At 57.9% G+C, this 26,257-nt stretch overlaps 3 protein-coding genes across 3 annotated transcripts in view; 2 read left to right on the forward strand and 1 right to left on the reverse strand.

The window, feature by feature from the left end:
- The window catches only part of LOC100083829 (chloride intracellular channel protein 5), a 37,785-nt gene extending 27,924 nt beyond the window's left edge, over positions 1–9,861 (forward strand). The window contains exons 6-10 of the mRNA XM_039910975.1: positions 6,111–6,332; positions 7,804–7,929; positions 8,027–8,133; positions 8,998–9,173; positions 9,319–9,861. Coding sequence (XP_039766909.1) covers positions 6,111–6,332; positions 7,804–7,929; positions 8,027–8,133; positions 8,998–9,173; positions 9,319–9,519 — 832 coding nt within the window. The 3' untranslated portion in view covers positions 9,520–9,861. The remainder of the gene's footprint in view (positions 1–6,110; positions 6,333–7,803; positions 7,930–8,026; positions 8,134–8,997; positions 9,174–9,318) is intronic.
- Positions 9,862–10,922: 1,061 nt separating this feature from the next.
- Positions 10,923–16,354, reverse strand: LOC114808684 (protein PAXX-like). Its single transcript, XM_029056492.1, is given in 9 exon segments — positions 10,923–11,200; positions 11,554–11,638; positions 12,289–12,357; positions 12,482–12,605; positions 12,608–12,677; positions 12,782–12,831; positions 15,036–15,096; positions 15,216–15,349; positions 16,334–16,354. Coding segments are annotated over 9 exon segments (654 nt in total). The 3' UTR covers positions 10,923–11,160.
- Positions 16,355–18,932: 2,578 nt separating this feature from the next.
- On the forward strand, positions 18,933–25,004 carry LOC107547708 (transmembrane protein 141). The gene is made up of 5 exons (XM_029056479.1): positions 18,933–19,022; positions 19,801–19,867; positions 21,866–21,949; positions 23,329–23,436; positions 24,726–25,004. Exons 1-5 carry the CDS (start codon positions 18,969–18,971, stop codon positions 24,803–24,805), a joined length of 393 nt encoding a protein of 130 aa, XP_028912312.1. The 5' UTR covers positions 18,933–18,968; the 3' UTR covers positions 24,806–25,004.
- Positions 25,005–26,257: the final 1,253 nt, after the last annotated feature.

Genomic DNA, 26,257 nt, shown 5'->3' on the forward strand with positions numbered 1-26,257 from the left:
ACCAGCACCCGGTGCCCTGAGGCGGGCACAGCAAGGGAGGGCTGCCCGCGGTGGTGGTGAGCAGGGGCCGTCCGTGGACTTTCTGGTCCCTGACCCGGGAAGGTCTCAGCCTCTGAGGCTCGTCTGGGCTCTGGGGGAGGGGAGGGGGCGAGGAGATGGGAAATCTGCCCCTTCTCACCCCAGGGAGGACTAGGGCCATGGGAACAGGGAACCGGTCATTTCCGGAACTTCCTTATGCAGAGTCCAAGGGCCGGGATCACCATGGGGGCTAGGGTCACCCTGCAGCCCGCCCGGGCAACCGTCTACACCGGCCGCCGGCTGCTGCCCCGATCCTGCCCCGAGTCCGGGTCCAGCTGGGCAGCCCCAGGGAACGCCAGACCCTTCACCCGGGAGCCTGGCTACCAGCTAGGCGATCGGGGCCACTCCCAGGCCTGAGCCCAGCTGCCTTAGCCCCCTGGCTCATTCATACGATTCATTCAATCGTATTTATTCAGCGCTTATTGTATGCAGATCACTGTAATAAGCGTTTGGGAGCATCCAATACAACGATAAACACTTTCCCTGCCTTCCAGTTGGGCCTTCTCTCCGACTTCTGCCCTGGCGCTTCCTCTCCTCTCCTTGTCTGGTCAACGCTCCCCGGCAGGGTCTTGGGGGCCTTTGGGGTGTCGGTGCCCGTGCCTCCGTGAAGGACCCCGGCCTGCTTTTCCCTGATTCTGCCTTTATTCAATGGGATTGATTCTTTGCTTGCTATGGGCCGAGAACTGGGCCGAGTTCTGGGACGGAGACAAGATGAGCAGATCGGACGCATTCATCGTTCACTCGATCGTATTTATTGAGAGCTCATCACGTGAGGAGCGCCGTACTGAGCGTTTGGGAGAGTGCGATACAACAATAAACAGACACGTTCCCTGCCCACACTGGGCTCCTCGTCTAAAATCCTAGAATTCCTCTGCTCCAGCTCCCGCCTCTCGTCTTAGCCAGGACGAGGAGAGGAGGGGGGAGTTATCCCGTGCAGCCAAGCGGCAGCGGTCTCCACAGGTTGGAGGAAACTTCAGCCTGAGCGTGTGCCCACCCCAGGGTCAAGGGGGATCCCTTCCGGCAGCTGGGACGTCCCACCCTGCACAGATTTGCCAGCTGATGGTGTCCTGCCCTGGGACCACACCTGAGACTCCCCCACCCCCGGCAACTGAGCCTGTAGACTCTAAGCTCATTTTAGGCAGAGATTCTCTTGTGGTGGACTTTCCCAAGCGTTTAGTACAGTGCTCTGCACAAAGTGAGTGCTCAGTAAATCCCACTGATTGACTTGATTGGGTCTAGTACCATGTCCTGGCTCTGTCTCCCTCTGCCTCGCCCTTTCCCCCACCAGCTGACTCGGGAGCAGGGTCTCTCTTGAGGAGAAGTGAGGAGAACCGTGGCCTAGTGGATAGAACCAGGCCCGGGAGTCAGAGGACCTGAGTTCTAATCCTGGCTCCACCCCTTGCCCAAGGGCAAGTCACTTCTCTGTACCTCGGTTTCCTCATCTGCAAAACGGGGATTCAATTCTACTCCCTCCGAGTTAGGCACGTGGGACAGGGGCTGTGTCCAATCTGATTACCTTGTATCTACCCCGGTGCTTAGCGTGGGGCTTGGAAACAAAATGCGTTCATTCATTCATTTATTGAGCGCTTACTGTGTGCAGAGCACTGTACTAAGAAGCTTGGAAGGTACAATTTGGCAACAGATAGAGACAATCCCTTCCTAACAACGGGCTCACAGTCTAGATGGGGGAGACAGACAACAAAACAAAGCAAGTAGGCAGGCATAAGTGCTTAGTAAGTATTATTATTATTATTAGCCCCTTGGCAGTCTCCTGGCCATGGCCTACTCCGATTCCTGCCCCCGCCTTTCTGCAGTTCCACCCAAGGGTGAGAGCGAGGGTTGGGTGGTCTCAAGCCGAAAAGCACAGGGCTGCTCTGAGTGGAGGATGGGGTAGTCGTTATAATAGGCGTATTTATTAAGCACTTACAGCTGCATAGACTGTACTGAAGGCAGGCGGAAAATACCCAGTGGGATGAAACATAGTCCCTGTCCCTCGCGGGGCTCACAATCAGGCTGCTGCCTCTAGGTCCGCTCCTTTCGCCCGCTGAATTCTCGGGCGAATTTCTCAGCATTTCATTCATTCGGTCGTATTATTGAGCAGTCGCTGTGTACGGAGGGCTGTACTCAGCAGCCTGGACCCCCGCCCCTGCCCATTGCTCCTTGACCTCTTGGGGACTCCCAGGGCCTCCCCCCAACCCACCCCAACTGGAAGCACAGTTAGGACCTCCCCCGCCCCCAAGGCAGAATCTAATCGTATTTATTGAGCGTTAACTCTGTCCAGAGCTATGTGCTGAGCACTTGAGGGAGAATAAGAGGGTAGATAGGCCTCGTCCTTTTCCCTGAAAGAGCTCACGATCCATCCAGGGAAACCACCACTAAAAGAAATTACAAGTAGGGGAGGGAACAGAGGAGAAAGATATGGGCGTAAATGCCACAGAGGGGTGTGAATACGCAAGTGGTGGAGTGGCCTGGAAGCGCTGAAGGGGGGGAGGCGGGAATGGAGTGGCGAGATGACGGATGGGTCAGGGAAGGCCTCCTGGAGGAGACGTGATTTCAGAAGGGCTTTAAATACTGGGGCCACTGGAAAGGGATGGGCAGCCACTGGACTCGACCGATCAGTCAGTCGATGCTATTTATTGAGTGCTCGCTGTGTGCAGAGCGCTGTACTAAGCTTGGGAAAGTATAATATAAATAATAGAGGGGGAAGATGTGACTCCATTGGGAAGCAGCGGAATCCAGTGGAAAGAACAAGGGCCTGAGAGTCAGCGGACCTGGGTTCTAAACCTGCCTCTGTCATTTGCAAGTGTTTAGACCGTGAGCCCGCTATGGGGCAGGGATCACCTCTATCTGTTGCCCGATTGTACATTCCAGGTGCTTAGTACAGTGCTCTGTATTGAATGAATTTGCTTGCTGTGTGACTTTGGGCAAGTCGCTGAACTTCTCTGTGCCTCAACCACGGCACAGAGAACAGTGGACCACCTAGTAAACGCTTAACAAGTACCACAGATAAAATAAAAACGAAAATAGATGTTACCCCTACTGATGAGGAGCTTGCAGTCTACAGGGGGAGGCAGACATTAAACCAATAACAGGAAATTGGAGGTTTTGAGGAGTGGGGAGACTCCTCTAAGTTTCCGTAGCGGCACGTTAAATCCTTTTCCATCCGAGTCAGGCCCAAGGGTGAAGTGGGGATCCGCGCCTGACCAGCGATGGGTCCCAGCTTTCCGGTTCAGGTCCCGGGGCCCTGGGCGGGGAAGGTTGGCTGGGGTCAACTCCGGAAAATATCCAAGGACCGGCAGACTGGGAAGACTCTGCTTCCCTTTAGACCTGATTGTTGTGGGCGAGGGCAGAGAAGGGGCAAAGAAAGGAAGACGGAGTCGGCCGGGCCGAGCCGAGAAAGGCAGCGCCAAGCACCACCTCAGCCAAATTGGAGGGGGAGTTTGGAGGTCCCGATCGGGGCGGGGGCGGAGGGGGAGAGTTCTTCCCTTCCCCGGGACCCCAATTCTTTCTTCCTTCCCCGGTGGCTACGGGCTTTCTTGGCTTTCAGTTGCCCACCCCAACCTCACTTTTTCCTGCCCCAGGCTGTTTTATGATAATAATAACTGTGGAATTTTTTAAGCGCTTACTAGGTGCCAGACACTGTTCTAAGTGCTGGGCGGATCCAAGCAAATCGGGTTGGACTCAGTCCCTCTCCCACATGGGGCTCAAAGTCTTCATTCCCATTTTACGGCTGAAGTAGCGGAGGCCCAGAGAAGTGAAGTGACTTGCCCAAGGTCACCCAGCAGACAAGGGGCAGAGTCGGGATTAGGATCCAGGTCCCTCCGACTCCCAGGTCCCGCTGATCTATGGGTACGGCAGTCTCACCCCAATCCCAGCGGGAATCTCGCTGGGGGTCACGGACACCCTGGAAGGGCCCCCACCGTTTCGGAAGAGTTCGGGGGGATCCACTTCGCGGCTATTTGCTCACGTCTCTGTGCCCACGTGGGCAGACCCAAGACTCGGGGATCCTCCCCACACGCCCACTGGGGAGACGGAGGCTCACTGAGGGGTCAGCGACCCCAGGGGTTCCGGCCTGAAGTTCTCGCCTTGTTTCAGGCAGCAGACTTTCTCGTCTGCTGCGTGACCTCGGGCAAGTCTCTTAATTTATCCGGGCCTCCTTAACCTCATCTGTAGAGAAGAGATTAAAAGTGTGAGTCCAATGTGGGGCAGGGACCGAGTCCAACCTGATTAACTTGGATTTACCCCAGTGTTTAGAACAGTGCTTGCCACCTAGTAGGCGCTTAGCAAGAACATAGCTATTATATATTATTATTACAGCCGTGTCTTTTCTCTTCTCCGCTCTGCCCCGTGTCCGGCCCGGTGAGGGAGGAGACCCGCCCTGAGGACTCCCACACGCTCCAGGGTGGGGGGGCGGTGGGCCCTCCCGACTGTCTGCAAGCAGGCGCCGAGTCGCGGTGCGTCGCCCGGCCTGATGCCAACGGAGTGAATCACTGAATAAACGCTCCAGAGCCCTGCCCTTCGTGCCCAAACTCCCTACTGCCCCAGCAGGGCTCAGACTACTCGGCGAGCTGACGGTCAGAGAGCTAGGGCAGGGGGACCCTGGGAGAGAACAGTGCTCTGCGCAGAGTAAGCGCTCAATAAATACGATTGAATGGATGAACGAATGAGAGGTGGGCAGTCTATTCTTAACCCTGGCAACCAAAGTCACTTCCGGAGGGTGGGGGCACTGGAGGGAGAGGGGCGCGCTCGGGCCGAGGGGGCGGCTACCCGGCTCGATAATCACTGTGGCACGTGTTCGTGACAATGAATAATAATAATGGTATTTCTTAAGCTCTACCGTGTGCTAAGCACTGGGGTAGATGCAGGTTAATCAGGTCCGCCTCGGGTCCTGGCCCACGTAGGGCTCACAGTCCAAGTCGGAGGGGCGGGATTTAATTCCCATCTTACAGTTGAGGTTGAGCACTAGCCTGGGAGTCAGAAGGTCTTGGGTTCTAATTCTACCTCCTCCACTTGTCCGCCGTGTGAACTTGGGCAAGTCACTGCATTCTCCGTGACTCAGTTCCCCCATCTGTAAAATGGGGATTAGGACCGTGAGCCCCACGGGGGACAGGGACTTTGTCCAACCTGATTTGCTTGTGTTCACCCCAGTGCTTAGTACAGCGCCTTGCGCAGAGTCAGGGCTTAACAAATACCATTATTAAGCGATTTGCCCAAAGTCACGCAGCAGACAAGCGGTGGTTGCCGGGATCAGGATCCGGGTCCCCTGAATCCCAGGCCTGGGCTCTTTCCGCTAGGCCACGCTATATTTCTCACTACTACTGATAATAATTACGGTATTTGTATGAAGACCACTGTGCTAAGTGCTGGGAAACGATACAGGGAAGCGGTGTGGTCAGGGAAGCAGCTTGGCACAGTGGAAAGAACGCGGGCCGAAGAGTCAGGGGACCCGGTTCTAATCCGTCTCTGCTCTGTAACCTTGGACGAGTCACTTAACCTCTCTATGACTCAGTTACCTCATCTGTAAAATGGGGATTGAGACTGGGAGCCTCAAGTGGGCCAGGGACTGTGTCCAACCCGATCATCTCGCATCTCCCCCAGTGTTTAGTACAGTACCAAGTCCTTAACAAATTAAATAAAAAAAGTCGTACGCTCCTTGTGGGCAGGGAACGTGTCTGCCTCCTCCGTTGCGTTGTACTCTCCCAAGTGTTCAGGACATGGCTCTGCACACAGGAAGCGCTCAATAAATGCCATGGATTGATGGGGGAATTAGACACGGTCCCTGTCCCAAGCCAGGTCAGGCTCTCAACTGACACGCCACTGCCTGGAAGGAACGATAGCATGCTTATGTCCATTCCAGCCTGGCACACTGTCAGCGCTTAACAAACGACCGTTGTTGTGATGGTGATGATCCTCCAGCGGAGAGGCCTCGGAGCTAACCGAAGGACCGTCGGCCCCAAGAACCCCTTGCCCTCCCTTCCACAACTAGCCGCCACTAGATGCCCAGCCTCCTGGCCATCCTGGCTCCCCGGCAGGGGCCGGATAGGGAATACAGGGAGAGATGCCAAGGCCCGGGCAGAGGATTTCACCAGCAGGCGCTCGCTGGCCCCCTACGCCCTCGCCGACCCCCGACTTCTTGCTCTCCAGGCCAGCGAGGACGGAGAGAGTGTGGGCAACTGCCCCTTCTGCCAGCGGCTCTTCATGATCCTTCTCCTCAAGGGGGTCCCCTTCACGCTCACCACGGTGGACACCAAGAGGTGAGCGGTCCCCCTCTCCCCGCCCGGCTCGGGGGGGAGTCGCGGGCTCGGCCTCTCCCCGAACCAGAGTCGGGGCCGGACGCGGCAGCCCCGGCCAGCGGGGAGACGGGGTGAGGCTGCCCCAAGCTGCCGGAGATGGGGGCCGGGTGGACGGGATTGTCTTCCATCGGGCCCTGGTGCCGTTCAGGCGCCCGATGCCTCCCTCCTAGCCAACCCAGAGAAGAAGGACGGAGAAGCAGTGTGGCCCAGCGGCAAGAGCCCGGGCTTGGGAGTCAGAGGACGTGGGTTCTAGTCCCGGCTCCGCCCCTTGTCGGCTGCGTGACTTTGGGCGAGCCGCTTAACTTCTCTGGGCCTCAGTTCCCTCATCCGGAAAATGGGGATTAAGCCTGTGAGCCCCACGTGGGACAACCTCATTACCTTGTATCTACCCCAGTGCCTACAACAGTGCTTGGCACATAGTAAGTGCTTAACAAATACCATTATTATTATTATTACCCAGCGCTTAGAAGAGTGTTTGGCACATAGTAAGCGCTTAACAAATACCATAATAATTATTATTACCTCCATGCTTACAACAGTGCTTGGCACATAGTAAGCACTTAACAAATACCATTATTATTATTATTATTATTATTACCCCAGCGCTTAGAGTGCTTGGCACATAATAAGCACTTAACAAATACCATAATAATTATTATTACCTCCATGCTTAGAACAGTGCTTGGCACACAATAAGCACGTAACAAATACCATTATTATTATAATTATTATTCCCCAGCGCTTAGAGTGTTTGGCACATAGTAAGCGCTTAACAAATACCATAATAATAATTATTACCTCCATGCTTAGAACAGTGCTTGGCACATAGTAAGCACTTAACAAATACCATTATTATTATTATTATTATTCCCCCAGCGCTTAGAAGAGTGCTTGGCACATAGCACCTAACATATACCATTATCATTATTACCCCAGCGCTTCGAACAGTGCTTGGCACATAGTAAGCGCTTAACAAATACCATTATTATTACACCGGAGCTTAGAACAGTGCTTGGCACACGGTAAGCACCTAACCGATACCATAATCATTATAATTATTACCCCAGCGCTGAGAGCCGTGCTTGCCACATAGTAAGCGCTTAACAAATTCCATGATTGTTATTATTCTTACCCCAGCGCTTAGAACAATGCTTGGTATATAGTTAGCGCTTAACAAATAGCGTTATTATTATCATTATCCCGGCACCTAGAACAGTGCTTGGACATATAGCAAGCGCTTAACAAATGCTATAATGATAATAATTATTATTAAGGACATTTCTCCCCGAGCACTCCTGCTCCTCTGCCTTGAGCACTCTGAGCACCCCTCCTCCCCCTCTGTCCCGCGGTCACCCCGCTCCCTCGTCCTTGAGCTCTGTCCCCCTCCTTCCTGGGCGACCCCCACCGCGCGGCCCCCGCTTTCTCCTCTCAGGTCCCTGGACGTACTGAAGGACTTCGCCCCAGGCTCCCAGCTGCCCATCCTGCTCTACGACGGGGAGGCCCGGACGGACACCCTTCAGATCGAGGAGTTCCTGGAGGAGACGCTGGGACCGCCCAAGTGAGACCCGCCGGGATCCTGCCCCCACCCGCCGGGGCGGGCGCCGGGGAGAGTGGGGTTCCCCGCGGGGTGTTCCTGACCCGACATCCCCTTCCAGTTTCCCCAGCCTGGTGCCCCGCTACAAGGAGTCCAACACGGCCGGCAACGACGTCTTCCACAAGTTCTCGGCCTTCATCAAGAATCCCGTGCCCTCCCAGGATGAGGGTGAGGCCCGGTGGCCGGTCCGCCGATAATAATGATCGCGGTATTTGGCGATCGCTTTTTAGGCGCCAAGCGCCGTTCTAAAGGCTGGGGCGGAGACAGGCAAACGGGGTTGGACCCGGGCCCCGTCCCACGTGGGGCTCACGGTCTTCATCCCCATTTTCCAGATGAGGTCACTGAGGCCCGGAGAAGTGAAGCGACTCGCCCCAGGTCACGCTGCGGACGGGAGAAGCGGCGTGGCTCAGTGGAGAGAGGCCGGGCTTGGGAGTCGGCGGTCGGGGGTTCTAATCCCGGCCCCGCCACGTGTCAGCTCTGCGACTTCGGGCGAGTCACCTCACTTCTCGGGGCCTCCGTTACCTCACCTGGAAAATGGGGATGAAGGCTGTGCGCCCCGTGTGGGACAACCTGACGACCTCGCATCTCCCCCGGCGCTTCGAACGGCGCTTGGCACGTAGTAAGCGCTTAACGGACACCACCATTACGTGACGGAGCGGAGATTAGAACGCAGATCCGTCTGACTCTCGGCCTGAGCTTAATCCTCTAGGCCGCTCGTTCGTTCGTCGAAATGTGTTTGTGTTTACTGTGTGCAGAGCACACAGTGTACAGTGACAATCCCTGCCCACAGCGGGCTTACGGTCTAGGGTGGGGGGAGACACAGTTCACTACAAATAAATATTAGTGGGGTGGGGCGGGGAAGAGCAAAGGGAGCGAGTCAAGGTGATACGGAAGGGAGCGGGCAAAGCGGGGCTTGGTCTGGGAAGGCCTCTTGGAGGCGAGGGGCCTTCAAAAAGGCTTTGAAGGTGGGGGACAATGAGAAGGGGGGCCTGGGTTCCCAGCGCCCCCAACGGAGCCCCCTCCCGTCCCCAGCGTTGCACAGGATGCTGCTGCGGGCGCTGCTGAAGCTGGACGGCTACCTGAGTAGCCCACTGGAGCACGAACTGGAGCGGGAGCCCCGGCTCACCCAGTCCCGCCGCCGGTTCCTGGACGGTGACCAGATGACCCTGGCCGACTGCAGCCTCCTGCCCAAGCTGCACATCGTCAACGTGAGGGCGGGCCACCGGGAGGGGGGGGACCGGCAGACCCGACCCGGCCGTCCGGTCGCCCCGGGGGTGGTGCCGTCGGGGCCGGGGGGAGGGCCCGCCTCACCCCCACCCTCCCACCCGACCACGCTCTGCCTCCACCTTGCAGACGGTGTGCGACCACTTCCGCCAGGCCCCCATCCCCGCCGAGCTGCGGGGGCTGCATCGTTACCTGGCCAACGCCCTCCAGATCAAGGAGTTCAAGTACACGTGTCCCCAGACGGCGGAGATCCTGGCCGCTTACAAGCCCGTTGTGAGACCCCTCCCTGAGCCCTCGTGGGAATTTGGATGGTGGGGGGGGGGGAGCTGACACCCCAGGCCGCGCCCGTCCCGGAGCACATCCACCCTGGACTCCCCGAGGCCCGGCCGGGCCGCGGCGGACGATGGGCTCCCGGGAATGCCGAGGACGGGAATAAAAGTTTTGCGTTCAGGTGGTGTGCGGCTGCCGCAGAGCTGGGGGGCGCGGGGGCGGTCCCCTGGGTACCCCGGACCAGAATGAGAGGGTGGGTCGGGGGCTCTGGGATCTCCCTGGCCCGGCCCATCTCGTCCCCTAAGGCAGAGACGGCAAGCGCGGCCCTGGCTGGCTCCCCTTCCCTCCCCTCCCCGGGAGTAGGCGATGCCGGAGAACGTGGAAAACCAGTCTGCCCCGGTCCGGCACTGGGAACCTCCCCGGGCCACCAACCCGCAGCCAACCCAACTCCCCGCCCCCACGGCCGCCCCGAGGGGGCTGGGCGGGGGAGGGTCCCCTTCACCTGTTCGCCATCGGTTACATACGTGTGTGTACGTGTGCGCGAGTGACGGACACGCACACCCACGTACCCTCCCTTAGTTGGCCAGGCATCGCCGCCGACCCGCCCCACCCCCTCCCCTCTGGGGCCCGTCGCCAGCCGAGACGCTCCCAAGTCGTCCGGCTGCAGGGAGGGCCCGTGGGTGACTCAGTTCTCCACAAGTCAGCGAGGAAGGGGACCTGCCCCGGCCCAACCGCGTTTAAAACCGGAACAGGGCCTGCCTCCAGCCCGCCCCGAAACCCACAGGGTGGAGGAGAGGGGCCGTCCCCCGACCCGCCCCGGCCGGAGGTTTGAGGGATGACGCCGTCGCTCCACACCGCCCCCGTCTCTCCCGGGCCCATCCTCTCTTTCCCTCCCCCAGTTCAGCCCCGGCCCCCCGCCCCCCGGCGGCATTCCAGCTACGTGGGCCCCGTGTCGTGGCCGAGGCCCTCCAGGGAAGCGGGAACGTTCGGTCCCGCGGTCAGGAGGCGTTTGCCGGGTCAGACGCCGCCGGAGCCCGTCGGAGGGTCAGGCCACCATTCGGCGGGGCCCACCCGAGTCCGGGACCCCAATCTCGACGCCCTGACCCCGCCGTGCGAGGGAGGGCTGCGCTTTGAGAAGCAGCACGGAGCGGGGGCCTGGGCGTCAGAAGGTCGTGGGTTCTAATCTCAGCTCCGCCCGCCGTCTGCTGCGTGACCCTGGTCAAGTCACATCAGTCGGTCCTAATGCCTCGGTTCCCTCGCCTGTAAAATGGGGATTGAGACTGTGAGCCCTACGTGGGACAGGGACTGGGTCCAACCTGATCTGCTTGTATCCACCCTGGCGCTTAACAAACACCGTCGTTAATGCCCATTATTATTATTATTATTATTAAAAGGGAAACGCACAAGAGCCCAGTTAGTCAGTTTGGGTCTGTTTTATTCAGTCAGTGACACCCGCGAGAGGGGCACGGTTGTGAGGGAGGCTGGCCGAGTGGTGCCCGGCAGAACTAGCCCGGAGAACAGGCCGGAGCCGAGGAGAGGAGGGGTTGGGAAGGACCCCGGGAATCCTCCGGTTTGCCCTCCGCCACACCCACTGAGCGGTCCCGCCCAACCCCCATCCTCCCAAGGTGCGGGGGTGAAGGGTCACCCTGAAGACAGGAGGTCGTGTCCCGGGAAGAGGTTCGAATCTCTGGGGTTAGGTCCTCAGGAGTCATCAAAGTCCACCCCGCTGGGTGCCTTCTTGCTGGGGGACAGGAAAGAAGAGAAAGTTAGGGGTCTGGTCTCCCCGGGGGCCCTGAGGGGCTCCCCCAGGTGAGGGGGGAGCTTAGTCCCAGGGGGAGGCACTGGAGCAGCATGGCATAGTGGATGGACCTGGGTCCTAATCCCGGCCCCGCCACCTGTCTGCTGCGTGACCTTGGGTAAGTCATTTAACCTCTCCATGCCTCGATTACCTCACCTGTCAAATGGATTTTAAGACTGAGCCCGGTGTGGGACGGGGGCTGCGTCCACCCTGATCAGACCGCATCTACCCCAACCCTCAGAAGGGTGCCTGACCCATCGAAAGCGCTTAACAAATGCCATCCTCCTTCTCATTACCTCTTGAAGCCGGGGTTGATGAGCGATTCGCCTGGCATCCTCTTCCTGGTCCCGGGGCCGGAACCGCCTCTGCGGCGTTCCGAGTCTGCGGGGAGAGAAGCCACGCGGCGGGAAGGGACACGGCAGGCAGGGCGGGGGGAGAGAGGAGAGAGGACATCCCGACCGGACAGTCGGCGACTCAGAAGTCCCACCCGGGATGCCGCCCGCTCCCAAGGCAGGGGAGTCTCTCTCTGGATTAAAGACTCACTCCTGAACCCAGGGGTCTGAGTTCCCAGCCAAAGGCTCCCCGCCACCTCCTTCTTGGACCCGCTAACTCGGGTTACGAATACCGAGTCCAACCCCATTTGCCTGTATCCACTCCGGCGCTCAGTACGGTCCCTGGTACATAGTAACGTTGATGATGATGGTATCTGTTTAACGCTTACTCTGTGCCAGGCACTGTTGTGAGCACCGAGGTAGATACCGGGTCATCAGGTTGTCCCACATGGGGCTCAGTCTTAATCCCCGCTTTACAGATGAGCTAACTGAAGCACAGAGAAGTGAAGCGACTTGGCCAAGGTCACACAGCAGAACGTGGCAGAGTCGAGATTAGGACCCGTGACCTGTGACTCCCAAGCCCGGGCTCTTTCCACTAAGCCATGCTGCTGCAGTAGTAAGCCCTTAACACCCTTATTATTATTATTATTATTATCCCTGGCCCGGAACTCGGGCCGCACTGGGGAGGGAGGACGGTACCTGGCATAAACAGCTTTTGCCCACTCAGACATGACTTCTTCCTGGGACTGGCAGCCATAGCCTCCACATCTGCAGGGAGAGAGAGAGAGAAGGTTCATCACGTGGCTGGAGTCGTCACGGGGACTTTGGGAAGTCGGGGGACACCCCGGGGACAGGTGCCGCCCCTCCTTTCCCCCCCGATTCCCCGGGGTACCTGCCAGGCGCCGTTCTAGCCCCCGGACCCTCTCCGCCAACTCGAGCATCAGGGCCTGCAGCCGCGGACGGGCCTCCGAATCGGGCAGCTTTGGCAGTTCAAAGGTCAGGCCCGAGGGACCCCTGGGAGCTGCAAGGAGACCGTGCTTCCATCATCTTGCAGGGTCAGGGAGACGGTCTGTTGCTCGCAGGCATCTCTGGGGCGAATGGGGCGGGGCATTAGATGTTCTGTTCCGGGACAGGCAGGACCCCCCACGCCCCGCCCTCCCCGGCCCCCTTCCTCTCCCGGCCTCGGCCTCACCTGAATCGAGTGGCGTAGTTCTCAGTGGGCGTCAGTCCTTGCTGAGATTTCTGTGAGGAAGAGAGCATATGGGGGCGGGTGACCCCCTCGCGCCTGCCCCGTAGCCAGCTTTCGGCCAAACGCCCAACGGGCCCCGACTCCCCCTCACCCCCCAGCTGGCCGCAAGCAGGGTCGCTGCCCGGCCGGGCTCGGGCTGAGACCTCGGTGAGGCGTCCTCCCCGGGAGGCCAGGGACTCTTGGGTCCGCTGATCCGGCCCCAGGAGGGGCAAGGGAGAAGGCGGGGGGGTAGGCACTAGCCCTGGGGCTCCTTGGGTGGTCCCGAGGGCCCAGGGGACAGATTAAAGCCGGCAGGGTGTGGGGGGAAGCGGGGTACAGGGCCCAACAAAGACTGCCAGCTCCCCCTAGACCAGAAGCTCCCTGTGGGCAAGGAATGTGTCTATTATTGCACTGTACTCCAAGCGCTTACTACAGCGCTCCGCACACAGTAGGCGCTCAATAAATACGATTAAATGAAGTTCCAGGGTTGTTCTGGGGGTGGGGTACATAGGGACCACACGAAGAGGGAGGGGGAGACGGAGGCAAGAGACAGCAGGTAAGGGCGAGGCATCCTGGGCAGTATCTACTACTAATACTCCTAATAATAAATACAGAATTAAGTGCTAGGCTCCCAGCACTGTGCTAAGCACTGGAGGTAGACACAATCCAAGCAGATTGAGCACAGTCTTATCCTCTAAGGGGTGCACAGCCTAAGGGGGGGAGAAGAGGAATAATAATAATAATAATAATAATGGTATTTAAACCCATACTATGTGCCAAGCATTATCACTAGTATTTACTGAGCACGCAGTGTGTGCAGGACACTGTGCTAAACTCTTGGGAGAGCCCATGACAATCAGTCAGTCAGCCGATCATATCTGAGTCCTTACTGTGTGCACAGCGCTGTACGAAGCGCTTGGGAGAGTACGATATAATACTAAACGAGTTTACAGTCTAGAAGGGTGACTTCGGCTCTGTGCTAAACACTGGGGTAAGTACAGTACGATCACGCTGGACACAGACCCGTCCCACACATGCTTCCTGGCCTAAGGAAGGGAAGTTAATATTAATGTTCGTTGTGGGCAGGGAGTGTGTCTGTTTATAATAATAATGATAATAATAATAATGTTGGTATTTGTTAAGCGCTTACTATGTGCAGAGCACTGTTCTAAGCGCTGGGGTAGATACAGGGTAATCAGGTTGTCCCACATGAGGCTCACAGTCTCCATCTCTATTTTACAGATGAGGTCACTGAGGCACAAGAATTTAAGTGACTTGCCCCAGTCACCCAGCTAACAAGTGGCAGAGCCGAGATTTGAACCCATGATCTCTGACTCCCAAGCCTGGGCTCTTTCCACTGAGCCACGCTGTACTGTTCTCTTCCAAGTGCTCAGTACAGTGCTCGGCACACAGGAAGCGCTCACTAAGCACAACTGAATGAATAAGAATAAGAATATTAAACACTGATTGCATGACAGGCGCTATGTTAACTGCAGGGTTAGGTACAGGAAAATCGGATTGGATCTAGCCAGTATGGCCTACTGGCTAGAGCCCGGGCCTGGGAGTCAGGTCATGGGTTCGAATCCCCGCTCTGCCACTTGTCAGCTCTGTGACCCTGGGCAAGTCACTTCACTTCCCTGGGCCTCAGTTACCTCATTTGTAAAATGGGGATCGAGACCGTGAGCCCCACCTGGGACAACCTCAATACCTTCTATCTCCCCCAGGGCTTAGACCAGTGCTTGGCACATAGTAAGTGCTTCACAAATACCCCCATTGCGTGGCTCGGTGGAACGAGCACGGGCTTGGGAGTCAGAGGTCACGGGTTCGAATCTTTGTGACCGTGGACAAGTCACTTATTCCTCTCTGGGCCTCAGTTCCCTCATCTGTAAAATGGGGACGAAGACTGCGAGCCTCACGTGGGGCCACCTGATGACCCTATATCTACTCCAGCGCTTAGAACAGTGCTCTGCACCTAGTAAGCGCTTAACAAATGCCATTATTACGATTATTATTTCTTGAGCGCGTACTGTGTGCGGAGCATTGGACGAAGCGCTTGGGAGAGGACGATACGACAAGAGACAAGACCCATTCCCGGCCCGCACCCCCTGCCCTCGCGCGCCCGGCCCCCGCGTCACGTGCTCGGCCCCCTCCGCCGCGCGCCAGGCCCCTCCGCCGCGCGCCCGGCCCCCCGCGTCACGTGCTCGGCCCCCTCACCCACGTGCCCGGCCAGGCTGTGGGCGGAGAAGCTGGTGGCCCACATCTCCGCCGCGTCCGTCACGCTGTGGTCGGGGGGAGGGGAGAGGCGGGAGCGCGGTCAGGTCGGGCCGGGAGGAGGAGGAGGAGGAGGAAGGAGGAGCCGCCGCCGCCGCCGCCTCCCCCGCCCGGCCCCCGCACCCACCAGACGCCCAAGCCGCCCTCGTCGCCCGCCTCCGGCCCCTCGCAGTAGCACAGATAGCGGGGCCGGCCGGAGCCCGCCGCCGTCACGACGCACAACGCAGGCCCGCCGCCGCCATGGCGCCATGGCCGCCGCGCCTCAGAGGAGGGGGGAGCGGGGAGCGGGAGCGGGGCGGGGCCCGCTGCTCCTCCGGGTCCTAGAGTCCGCCACCCGGCGGCTACTGCGCATGCGTCAATCACCACACCACTGCTGAGCGTGCGGAGCGCTGTACTAGGCGCTTGGGGAGTCCAATTGATTCATTCAGTAGTATTTATTGAGCGCTGACTCTGTGCAGAGCACTGGACTAGGACAATTCGGCCACAGAGACCATCCCTGCCCACAATTGTAATGATGGTGTTCGTTAAGCGCTTACTAGGTGCAGAGCGCTGTTCTAAGCGCTGGGGTAATCAGGTTGTCCCACGTGAGGCTCACAGTCTTCATCCCCGTTTTCCAGATGAGGTCACTGAGGCCCAGAGAAGTGACTTGCCCACGGTCACCCAGCTGACAAGTGAAGAGTGGGGATTGGAACCCATGACCTCTGACTCTCAAGCCGGGCTCTTGCCACTGAGCCACGCTGCACTGTCGATCAATCGGCGGTATTTATTGAGCGCTTACTGGGTGCAGGGCACTGTGTGAAGCACATGGGGGAGTGCGATGATAATTAATAATAATAATGATAGTAGTATTCCTTAAGTGCTTACTTTGTGTCAGGCTTTTTTTATGGTATTCATTATGCGCTCACTATGTGCCAGGCAGTGTTCTGAGCGCTGGAAGAGATACAGGGTAGGTTGTCCCATGTGGGGCTCACAGTCCTAATCCCCATTTTCCAGATGAGGTAACTGAAGTCCAGAGAAGTTGAAGCGGCTTGCCCCAGGTCACACAGCACACAAGTGGCGGAGCCGGGATTAGAACCCATGACCTGATTCCCAGGCCCACGCCTTGCTACACTAATCATCCTCCTGAAGCAAGGCTTGACTCACACTTCTCCACTCTTCACAAAACCCCTCCAGTGGATCCCCGTGTCCCTCCGCATCCAGCAAAATCCCTGCACCGTCAGCTTCACTGCCTGTCCGCCAACTCACCTCCTTGTGTATCTGCTGCATTCTCTCATCACCCCCCTCATCTTTTCTTCTCTTCTTTCCTCCCAAGCCAACCTGCAATAGTCAAGGTGGACTAGGATAAGTGCTTGGATCAGCACGGAAGCAGTTTGGTTGGAGAGGAGAGGGCGGATTTTAGCAATTTGGGGAAGGTGGTACTGACAGGATTTGGTGACAGATGGAATATGCGGGTGGAATGCGAGGGATGAGTTGAGGATTAGGCCAAGTTTACAGGCTTGTGAGATAAGCGAGGACAGTGGTGCTGTCTACACATTGGGAAAGACGGGGGAGGGCAGGGTTTGGGTGAGAAGATAAGGAGTTCACTTATGGACCTGTTTAATTTGAGGTGTTGGGAAGACATACATAATATATAATATCCCTTCCCCGACTAAGCCCTCCTTTGCTCCTCCCACTCCCTTCTGCGTCGCCCCGACTCGCTCCCTTTCTTCATCCCCCCTCCCGGCCCCAGAGCACTCACGTCCGTATCTGTCATTTATCCGTTTATATTATTGTCCATCTCCCCCTCTACGCTCTAAGCTCCTTCTGGGCAGAGGATCTGTTTATCTTACTCTCCTAAGTGCTCAGTTACAGTACTCTGCGTACAGTAAGCATTCAATAAATAGGATCGAATGAACGAATGACCTTCAAGTAGATCGGTCTAAGAAACCTACTCACTGCAGTTAGTAAGAATAGTAGTATTGGTGTCTCTTAAGCACATACTGTGTACACCGACCGTGTCCTCTCCCGGTTTGCCCTCCTCTCTCTCTGACCGCTTCTTCTTGGTCTCTTTCCCGGATTCCTCCTCTGTCTCCCATCTTCTAACCGTGGCCGCTCTCAAGGCGCAGTTTTGGGTCACCTCCCGTTCTCCGTCTACGCCCTCTCTGTCTTGGAGAAGCGATCCGCGCTCTTGTCTTCAACCTGAAAATATATACAGTTGAGCAGAGTACAGTGCCGAGGGGATGGGAAGGGAGAGGGGGAGGAGCAGAGGGAAATGGGGGGAAAAGAGGGTTTAGCTGCGGAGAGGTGAAGGGGGGTGGTAGAGGAGTAGAGGGAGAAGGGGAGCTCAGTCTGGGAACGCCTCTTGGAGGAGGTGAGTTTTAAGTAGGGTTTTGAAGAGGGGAAGAGTATGAGTTTGGCGGAGGTGAAGAGGGAGGGGCGTTCCGGGACCGCGGGAGGACGCGGCCCGGGGGTCGACGGCGGGACGGGCGAGACCGAGGGACGGAAGGAGGCGGTGCGGCGGAGGAGCGGAGCGTGCGGGGTGGCGGTGGAAAGAGAGAAGGGAGGAGAGGTAGGAAGGGGCGAGGTGACGGAGAGCCTCGAAGCCTAGAGTGAGGAGTTTTTGTTTGGAGCGGAGGCTGATAGGCAACCACTGGAGGTTTTTAAGAAGAGGAGTGACAGCCCAGAGCGTTTCGGCAGGAGATGAGCCGGGCGGCGGAGTGAAGAATAGACCCGAGCGGGCGAGAGAGGAGGAAGGAAGATCAGAGAGAAGGCCGACACGGTAGTCTAGCCGGGATATAACGAGAAGCCCGTAGCGGTAAGGTAGCCGTCTGGGTGGAGAGGAAAGGACGGATCTTGGCCATATTGTAAAGGTGAAACCGGCGGGTCTCGGTGACGGATAGGACGCGCGGGGTGAACGAGAGTGACGAGTCAAAAGATGACACCGAGATCGCGGGCCCGAGAGACGGGAAGGACGGTCGTGCCATCCACGGTGATAGGGAAGTCTGGGAGAGGACCGGGTTCGGGAGGGAAGACGAGGAGCTCGGTCTCGCTCGTGTCGAGTTTCAGGTGGCGGGCCGACATCCAGGCGGAGACGTCCCGGAGGCGGGGAGGAGATGCGAGCCTGAAGGGAGGGGAGAGGACAGGGGCCTCCCTCTCATTCCTGCTGCCACTTTACATCCCAAGCGCTTAGTACACGCACCGTGAGTGCTCAATAAGTGCGATTGAATGAATGAATGAAATGAATGAGCTTGGGGGGGGACGGCGGCAGGGGAGGGGGCGGGGCCAGAGAAGTGGGCGGTGCGAGAGGGGGAGGAGCTACATTGGGGCGGGGCCATAGAGGGGGCGGAGCTAAGAGAGGGAGGAGGGCGGGGCCAGAGGGGACCCAGGAGGGGCAACGGGGGCGTCATTCATTCCTTCTTTGCATCCTATTTATTGAGCGCTTCCTGGGGGCGGAGCCCCGGACCGAGCGCTCGGCAGGTAATAATAATAATATGTTGGCATCTGTTCATTCATTCAATAGTATTTGTTTCATACTATTTATATACCTTATATATATATACTTTATATATTTTATACTAAATAGAATTTGTTAAGCGCTTACTGTGTGCCGAGCACCGTTCTAAGCGCTGGGGGAGATGCAGGGTCATCCGGCTGTCCCGCGTGAGGCTCCCAACCTCAATCCCCATTTGACAGACGGAGGGAACTGAGGCCCGGAGAAGCGAAGTGACTTGCCCGCAGTCAGCCAGCTGACAAGTGGCGGAGCTGAGGTACCATCGGGCCACGGAGAGAGACCATCCCGACCGAGCGACGGGCGACGGGGCGGGGCGGGGCGGGGCGGGAGGAGGAGGGGGAGCCACGTCAGGGGGCGGGGGTCGCCGTCACGTGGAGGCGGCGGGGCCCCATGGTGAACCTGGGCCTGTCTCGAGTGGAGGAGGCGGTGGCCGCCAGGCACCCGGTGGGTACGGAGGCGGAGCGGGGCCGGGCTCGACCGGATTTTGGGACCCTTCCTTCCCGGCCCCTCCTTCGGCCCGGCGCCTCGCTTCCCTCACCTGTCAAATGGGGACGGGCCCCGGCAGCCCCACCCGGGACCACCCGATGACCCCGTGCCCCCCCCCCCCCAGCGCTTAGAACGGTGCTCGGCCCGAGGAGGCGCTTAATACGTGCTCTAATTATGATGATTATTAATCCCCACCACGCCACTCGTCCGCCGGGTGACCTTCGGCGCGGCGCCTCGCTTCCCTCGCCTGTCAAATGGGGACGAGGCCCGTCAGCCCCACCCCGGACCACCCGATCACCCCGTATCCCCTCCCCCGGCGCTTAGAACGGTGCTCGGCACATAGCAGGCGCTTAATACACACTCTAATTATTATCATCATTAATCCGACTCCACGGCTCGTCTGCCGGGTGACCTTCGGCGCGGCGCCTCGCTTCCCTCCTCCGTCAGATGGGGATGAAGACCGTGAGCCCCGCCTCCGACACCCCGATTCCTTCCATCTGACAAATACTATCATTATTATTATTATTATTAATCCGACTCCGCCACCTGCCCGGTGGATGACCTCACTTCCCTTCTCCCCGCCTCAGTTTCCTCATCCGCAAGATGGGGATTGAGACCGTGAGCCCTATGTGGTAGAGGGACCGTGTCCAACCCGGAGACCTCGCACCTACCCCAGCGCTCAGTACGGTGCCCGGCACGTAGCGAGCGCTGAACGAAGGCCGCGATTCTTTTTCAGGGCCTGCAGGAGTACGCGGCGTGCCAGTCTCACGCGTTCCTCAAGGGCATCGGCGCCTTTATCACAGGTACGGACGAGAACAAAAATCGGCTCGTCGCGGGCGGGGAACGTGCCCGTACTGTGCTCTTCCGAGCGTGCGGTGCAGTGCTTTGCACGCAGTGAGCACTCACTAAATGAGAGTGAATGAATCAATAGCGGTGACTGACTGATTTCCCGTGGAAAAGACCGATTCGGCCCCTAACGAGGCCTCTGTTTGGGACGCGTGGTGACGCTGGGCCACAGTACGTAAGTGCTCCATAAATAGGATTGGCTGAATTAACGAGTGGTTTTTAATACTAATACTCGTCTTTGTTAAGCCCTTACTGTGTGCCAAGCACTGTCCTAAGCGCTGGGGTTGATAGAAGGCCATCAGGTTGTCCCATGTGGGGCTCACAACCTTAATCCCCATTTGGCAGATGAGGGAGCTGAGGCACAGAGAAGTGCAGTGACTTGGCCAAAGTCACCCAGCTGACAAGTGGCGGAGCTGGGAGCGCTTACTTCGTTCAGGTGTATTTACTGAGCGCTTACTGTGTGCGAAGCTCTGTTTACTTCGGGCAGAGCGCTGGACTAAGCCGGGATAGAACAGTACGGTAGAGATGGTATTTGTTCATCGCTTACTATGTGCCAGGCACTGTTCATTCATTCAGTCGTATTTACTGAGCGCTTACCGTGTGCAGAGCACCGTACTAAGCGCTTGGAAAGTACACCTCGGCAGCAGACAGAGACAATCCCTACCCGACGACGGGCTCACGGTCTAGAAGGGGAGACGGCCATCGAAACAAGTAAACAGGCATTATTATAAATAAATAGGATTATGGATGCATACACATCAAAGCAAGTACACGGGCATCACTATAAAGAGAATTATAGATAAATACGTAAGGCTGTGGGGCAGGGAGGGGGAGGAGAGCAAAGGGAGCGAGTCGAGGTGACACGGAAGGGAGAGGGAGCTGAGGAGAAGGGGGGCTTAGTCTGGGAAGGCCTCCTGGAGGAGGCGAGCCTGCAGTAGGGCTTTGAAGGGGGCAAGAGTGACCCTCCTAAGCAGTAGGGTATATACGAGGTAATCAGGCGTTGTACTAAGCCCTGGGGTGGATACAGGCAAATTGGGATGGGCACGGTCCCTCTCCACATGGGGCTCGTAGATTCAACCGCTGGCATTATGGTATTTAAGCGTTTACTGTGTGCCAGGCCTTGTATTAGCCGCTGGGGCATATACAAGCTGATCGGCTGAAAGCTTAACAAATACCATTAAAAAAATAGGACAGAGGACCAACCCGCCATTCAACCTATCTATAGCCGGGCAGAACGCCGTAGTAAACTGTGCCGAACGCCGTAGTAAACTACTGAGGAGCAGCGTGGCTCAGTGGAAAGAGCATGGTCTTAGGAGTCAAAGGTCATGGGTTCTAATCCCAGATCCGCCACCTGTCAGCTGTGTGACTTTGGGCAAGTCACTTCACTTATCGGTGCCTCAGTCACCTCATCTGTAAAATGGGGATTAAGATTGTGAGCCCCACGAGGGACAACCTGATTACCCTGTATCTCCCCCAGCGCTTAGAACGGTGCTCGGCACATAATAAGCGCTTAAATACCAACATCATCATTATTATTAAACGTTTGCAAGAGTACAGCCCGATCCCTGTCCTCGAGGATTTTGCGATGTAGCGGGAGAGAAAGACACAATAAATTACAGGCAGGGCAACGTCACGTTTAAATATCTGTGCCAGAGCGTTGTGGGAAGAAGAGGTGAAGTGGATTTCTAAGACTGGGAAGCTGTTGGATGAGGATGGGCAACGACGAGACAGGGAGTGTGTCACCGTTTTAGAGGAACAGGCAACCATTAAAGGGAGATTACTAGCCATTTGGGAAAGGGATGGGGAGCCTTTGGAGAGTTGGTGACCCATTAGCCTGGAGATGGGCAACCATTAGAGTGAGACTTCCAAACGTCGGACGGGGGCGATGGGACGGCTTTGGAGAGGGGCAGCCGTGGGAGGACGGCCAGGTGGACTGAATGCTTTTGTCTCCTCAGGGTTCGGCGCCGCCTTCGCCCTCCAGAAGCTACTCAACAGGAAGCTGCCGTACCCCATGCAGTGGACCGTCCTCCTGGCTGTGGGTGGGTGCCCCCTCGGCGGTGGGCGGTGGCGTCCCCGGCTGCCCGGGCGACGGTCTGGAGAACGGGACAGCCTGAGACCAAGGGGGTCGGAACTCATTTATGCGCTCGGTCGTATTTACTGAGCGCTTACCGTGGGCAGAGCCCTGTACTGAGCGCTTGGGAGAGTACACTCTAACAGACACATTCCCTGCCCACGACGAGCTTACAGTCTAGAGGGGAAGACGGACTTAAATAAATGAATAAATAAATGACAGATACGGACGTTAAGTGCGGGGGGGGCTGGGAGGGGGGATGAAGAAAGGGAGGGAGTCAGGACGACGCAGAAGGGAGCGGGAGAGGAGGAAAGGAGTCAGTCGGGGCAGGCCTTCTGGAGGAGGTGTTCCCTCAGTGAGGCTTTGAAGGCGGGGAGAATCACAGCCTGTGGGATTTGAGAAGCAGCGTGGCTCGGTGGAAAGAGCACGGGCTGGGGAGTCAGAGGATGTGGCTTCTAATCCTGGCTCCGCCGCTGGTCTGCTATGCGACCTCGGGCAAGTCCTTAACTTCTCTGTGCCTCAGTTACCTCATCTGAAAAATGGGGATTAAAAGTGTGAGCCCCCCGTGGGACGGCCAGTATCTACCCCAGCGCTTAGAACAGTGCCTGGCACCGAGTAAGCGCTTCAATACCATCAGTATTATTATTTGAGGAGGGAGGGCGTTCCGGGCCAGAGGCAGGATGCGGGCGAAGGGGTCGGCAGCGAGATGGACGAGAGCGAGGGGCAGCCTGGACCACCCGCCCGCCAGTGGCCTGGTTGGTGCCTCCGAACGGGCCTTCTCCCTGTCCCCGGTCCCTGCCCCGGGAGAGTGAGGGAGCGAGGGAGAGGCCGGAAGGGAAGGGACTCGGGGTCATCTTGGGGGGTCTGGAGCCCATACTGAGAGCCGGACCTGACGGCAGCTTCTGCAGCGTGGCTCGGTGGAAAGAGCCCGGGCTTCGGAGTCAGAGGTCGTGAGTTCGACTGCCGGCTCTGCCACTCGTCAGCTGGGTGACCGTGGGCGAGTCACTTAACTTCTCTGCGCCTCAGTTCCCTCATCTGTAAAATGGGGACTAAAAGTGTGTGAGCCCCACGTGGGACAACCCGATGACCCTGTATCTCCCCCAGCGCGTAGGACAGTGCTCGGCACCTAGTAAGCGCTTAACAAGCACCAGCGTTATTACAGCTTTTCAGGTGGGTGAGCAGAGTTCTCAGCGTCGGGCCCGCCCCCCAAACCTGATCAGTCTGGGACTCTGTGGAAGGGAGCTGGAGGGGGGGCCCTGCTACTCCTCGCTGCTGCCCCGCTTTCCGCCCCCTCTCTGCCACGCGCTCTCTCTCTCCTCCCCTCCTCCACCTCCACCCTCCCTTCAGTTGCAGGCTCCGCCGGCAGCTACGCGGTGACCCGGGCGGAGACGCGGAAATGCTCCGACCTCTGGCTCTTCCTGGAGACGGGCCGGCTCCCCCAAGACGGGGCGGCAGGTGAGGGGACCCGGGGCCCCGGGTGGGCGGCTCCAGCCCGCGGGGGTGGGTGGGAAGAAGATGGAAAGCCGCTGTGGCCGTTAGAGAAGCAGGGTGGCCCAGCCCTTAGGCCCCGGGAGTCAGAAGGGCCTGGGTCCTAACCCCGGGCGTGTGACCTTGGGCAAGTCGCTTCACTTCTCTCTGCCTCAGTCACCTCCCCTGTGAAACGGGGATGATGACTGTGAGTCCCACGTGGGCCAGGGACCGTGCCCGACCCGATTACCTTGTATCTACCCCCCAGCCGCTTGGAACAGTGCCTGGCCCATACTAAGCGCTAAACAAATGCCATTAAACTAAAAATACCATCAGGACGAGCCCGCAGGCCTGATGGGAAATGAGGCGGGGGGGATCGACAGATTCACCGGTCGGAGAGACTCCATCCGTCAGTGGTGTTTATTAAGCACTCACTGTGTGCAGAACGCTGTATTAAGCACTTGGGAGAGTGCAATAGAATTGCTAGACATGATCTCCTGCCTTCGAGGAGCTGACAGTCTAGTGAAGGAGGCAGACGTTAAAGTGAATTACAGAAATGGACGGCAACTGCCTGTAAGGCCGTGGACGTGATTGCAGTGGAGCTGGGAGGGGGGTGTGTATCAAAATACACGCCACCGTTGTCGTGGAACGCCCGGGTCCCATTTTCCTCACCCCGACCCCCTAGCTTTGCTTTACACACACAGAGAAGCAGCGTGGCTCAGTGGAAAGAGCACCGGCTTGGGAGTCGGAGGTCATGGGTTCGATTCCCGACTCTGCCACTCGTCAGCTGTGTGCCTGTGGGCAAGTCACTTCACTTCTCTGTGCCTCAGTGACCTCATCTGTAAAATGGGGATTGAGACTGTGAGCCTCACGTGGGACAACCTGATGACCCTGTGTCCACCCCAGCGCTTAGAACAGTGCTCTGCACGTAGTAAGCGCTTAACGAATACCAACATTACAATTCTCATTATCATTTAGGTCCATGGGCCTTGGTTGCATGGGACTAAGTAATAACGGTGTTTGTTCAGTGTTCACTCCGTTCCAGGCACCGGTCTAAGATCTGGGTAGATATGAGGGCATCAGGTTGGTTAAAGTCCCCGTTCCACACGGGGCTAATGGTCTAAGTGGGAGGGAAGAGGGGTATTTAGGCCTCACTTCACAGATGAAGAAACCGAGGCACCCAGAAGTCGATCCCGGCGCCCTTCCGCTAGGCCACACGCTGCTTCTCACCCGACCCGGCCTCGATCCCGACAGCTTTTCCTCTTTGTTCCTTCCAGAGCCGAGCATCCGGCTGGACTCCCCCGAGAGCAGGGAGCCGGCCCCGCAGAGGAACCGGTATGGAGATGTGCTGGAATAGGCGAACGAGGATCCTGGCGGGACCTCCGATGGTCCCGGAGCCGGCGGCCCTCCCCGGGCGGGGAGCGGGGGTCGGGCCGGTGGGATCCGGCAGGCTTCCCCTCTGCGTCCTTCCCTCTGACGGCCCTCCGTGGTGGCGGAGAGAAGGCCCCCTGGCCTATCCCCGGAGGGGTTGGTGATTAAATCTGTGTCCCGAAGGAGTGCCGCTTGTCGGTCTGTGGGGGGCAAGGGGGCCGGGCGGGAGGCGTGGGGCTACGGGGGGCCGGGAGGCGGGAACCCAGAAGTCACGTTGACGCTGCAGCGGAAGGACCGGCCAGTCCAGAGTTCGGGCGGCAGAGGTCCCGGGTCCCACGAGGCAACGTCAGCGTCGGAAATCGTTCGCTCGTTCGATCGATCGTATCTGTTGAGCTCTTACCGCGTGCAGAGCCCTGTACTGAGCGCCTGGGTGAGTACGGTACAACACGAAACAGGCGCATTCCCTGCCCACGACGAGCCGCGGTCTAAAAGGGTGGAGACGGACATCAATATGACCTTCTGAGTCCGAGGCCCGTGATCCATCCACTATGTTATGTTAGGGAGGAATAACCACCGGGACTTGACTTGGAGGTTGAGACAGAGGAATCACAGAAAATGTCCACGTGGCCCACTTGAAAGACGTTGGTATTGTCAACAGCGATTGGGAAGTTTTGTGTTTTTTCAGTGTTATTTAAATGTTTACTGTGTGTTCGCTGTATTAGGCACTGGGGTGGGTACAAGCTAATCAGGTTTGACACACTCCCTGTCCCGCACGGGGCTCACAGTCTTCATCCCCATTTTATAGATGAGGGAACTGAGGCCCAGGGAGGCGAAATGACTTGCCTGAGGTCACACGGCAGACAAGTGGCGGAGCCGGAATAAGTCCTCTGTCTCCCAGGCCCGGGCTCTTTCCACTAGGTCGCACGGCTTGTCTTTCTGTGTGCAGCCACTGTACTAAACGCCTAAGGTATGAGCGAGGATGAGCTTCCCAAGGGATTGAACGTTAGATGGAGAATAGAAGGAGATGCAGGATTGAACCTTGAACCCTAGACTCTGGCCCTCTAGGCAGAGAACTCACGTTTAGCAACTCGGTAATAACATACTCTCCCAAACCATTTGTATAGTGCTCGGCACACAGTAAGCGCTCGGTACAACTAATCAGGGCGGTCTAGTGGGGTGAGTCCGGCTCATCTTCCTGCAGAAACGCTCTGGGCCTGTCACTCCCCTTCTTGAAAACCTCCAGTGGTTGCCCATCAACCTCCGCTCCAAACAAAAACTCCTCACTCTAGGCTTCCAGGCTGTCCATCACCTCGCCCCTTCCTACCTCTCCTCCCCTCTCTCTTTCCGCCACCCACCCCGCACGCTCCGCTCCTCCGCCGTCCGCCTCCTCGCCGTCCCTCGGTCTCGCCCGTCCCGCCGTCGACCCCCGGGCCGCGTC

Source organism: Ornithorhynchus anatinus, chromosome Y3, assembly GCF_004115215.2.
Source record: "Ornithorhynchus anatinus isolate Pmale09 chromosome Y3, mOrnAna1.pri.v4, whole genome shotgun sequence".
Taxonomy (NCBI): domain Eukaryota; kingdom Metazoa; phylum Chordata; class Mammalia; order Monotremata; family Ornithorhynchidae; genus Ornithorhynchus; species Ornithorhynchus anatinus.

Excerpts from the sequence above, each read along its gene's own strand:
- LOC107547708 (XM_029056479.1), top strand. The coding sequence starts at position 18,969 with ATGGTGAACCTGGGCCTGTCTCGAGTGGAGGAGGCGGTGGCCGCCAGG. Across the intron at positions 19,868-21,865 it reads CATCGGCGCCTTTATCACAG|GGTTCGGCGCCGCCTTCGCC; the intron begins GTACGGACGAGA and ends TTGTCTCCTCAG. Across the intron at positions 23,437-24,725 it reads CCCCCAAGACGGGGCGGCAG|AGCCGAGCATCCGGCTGGAC; the intron begins GTGAGGGGACCC and ends TGTTCCTTCCAG.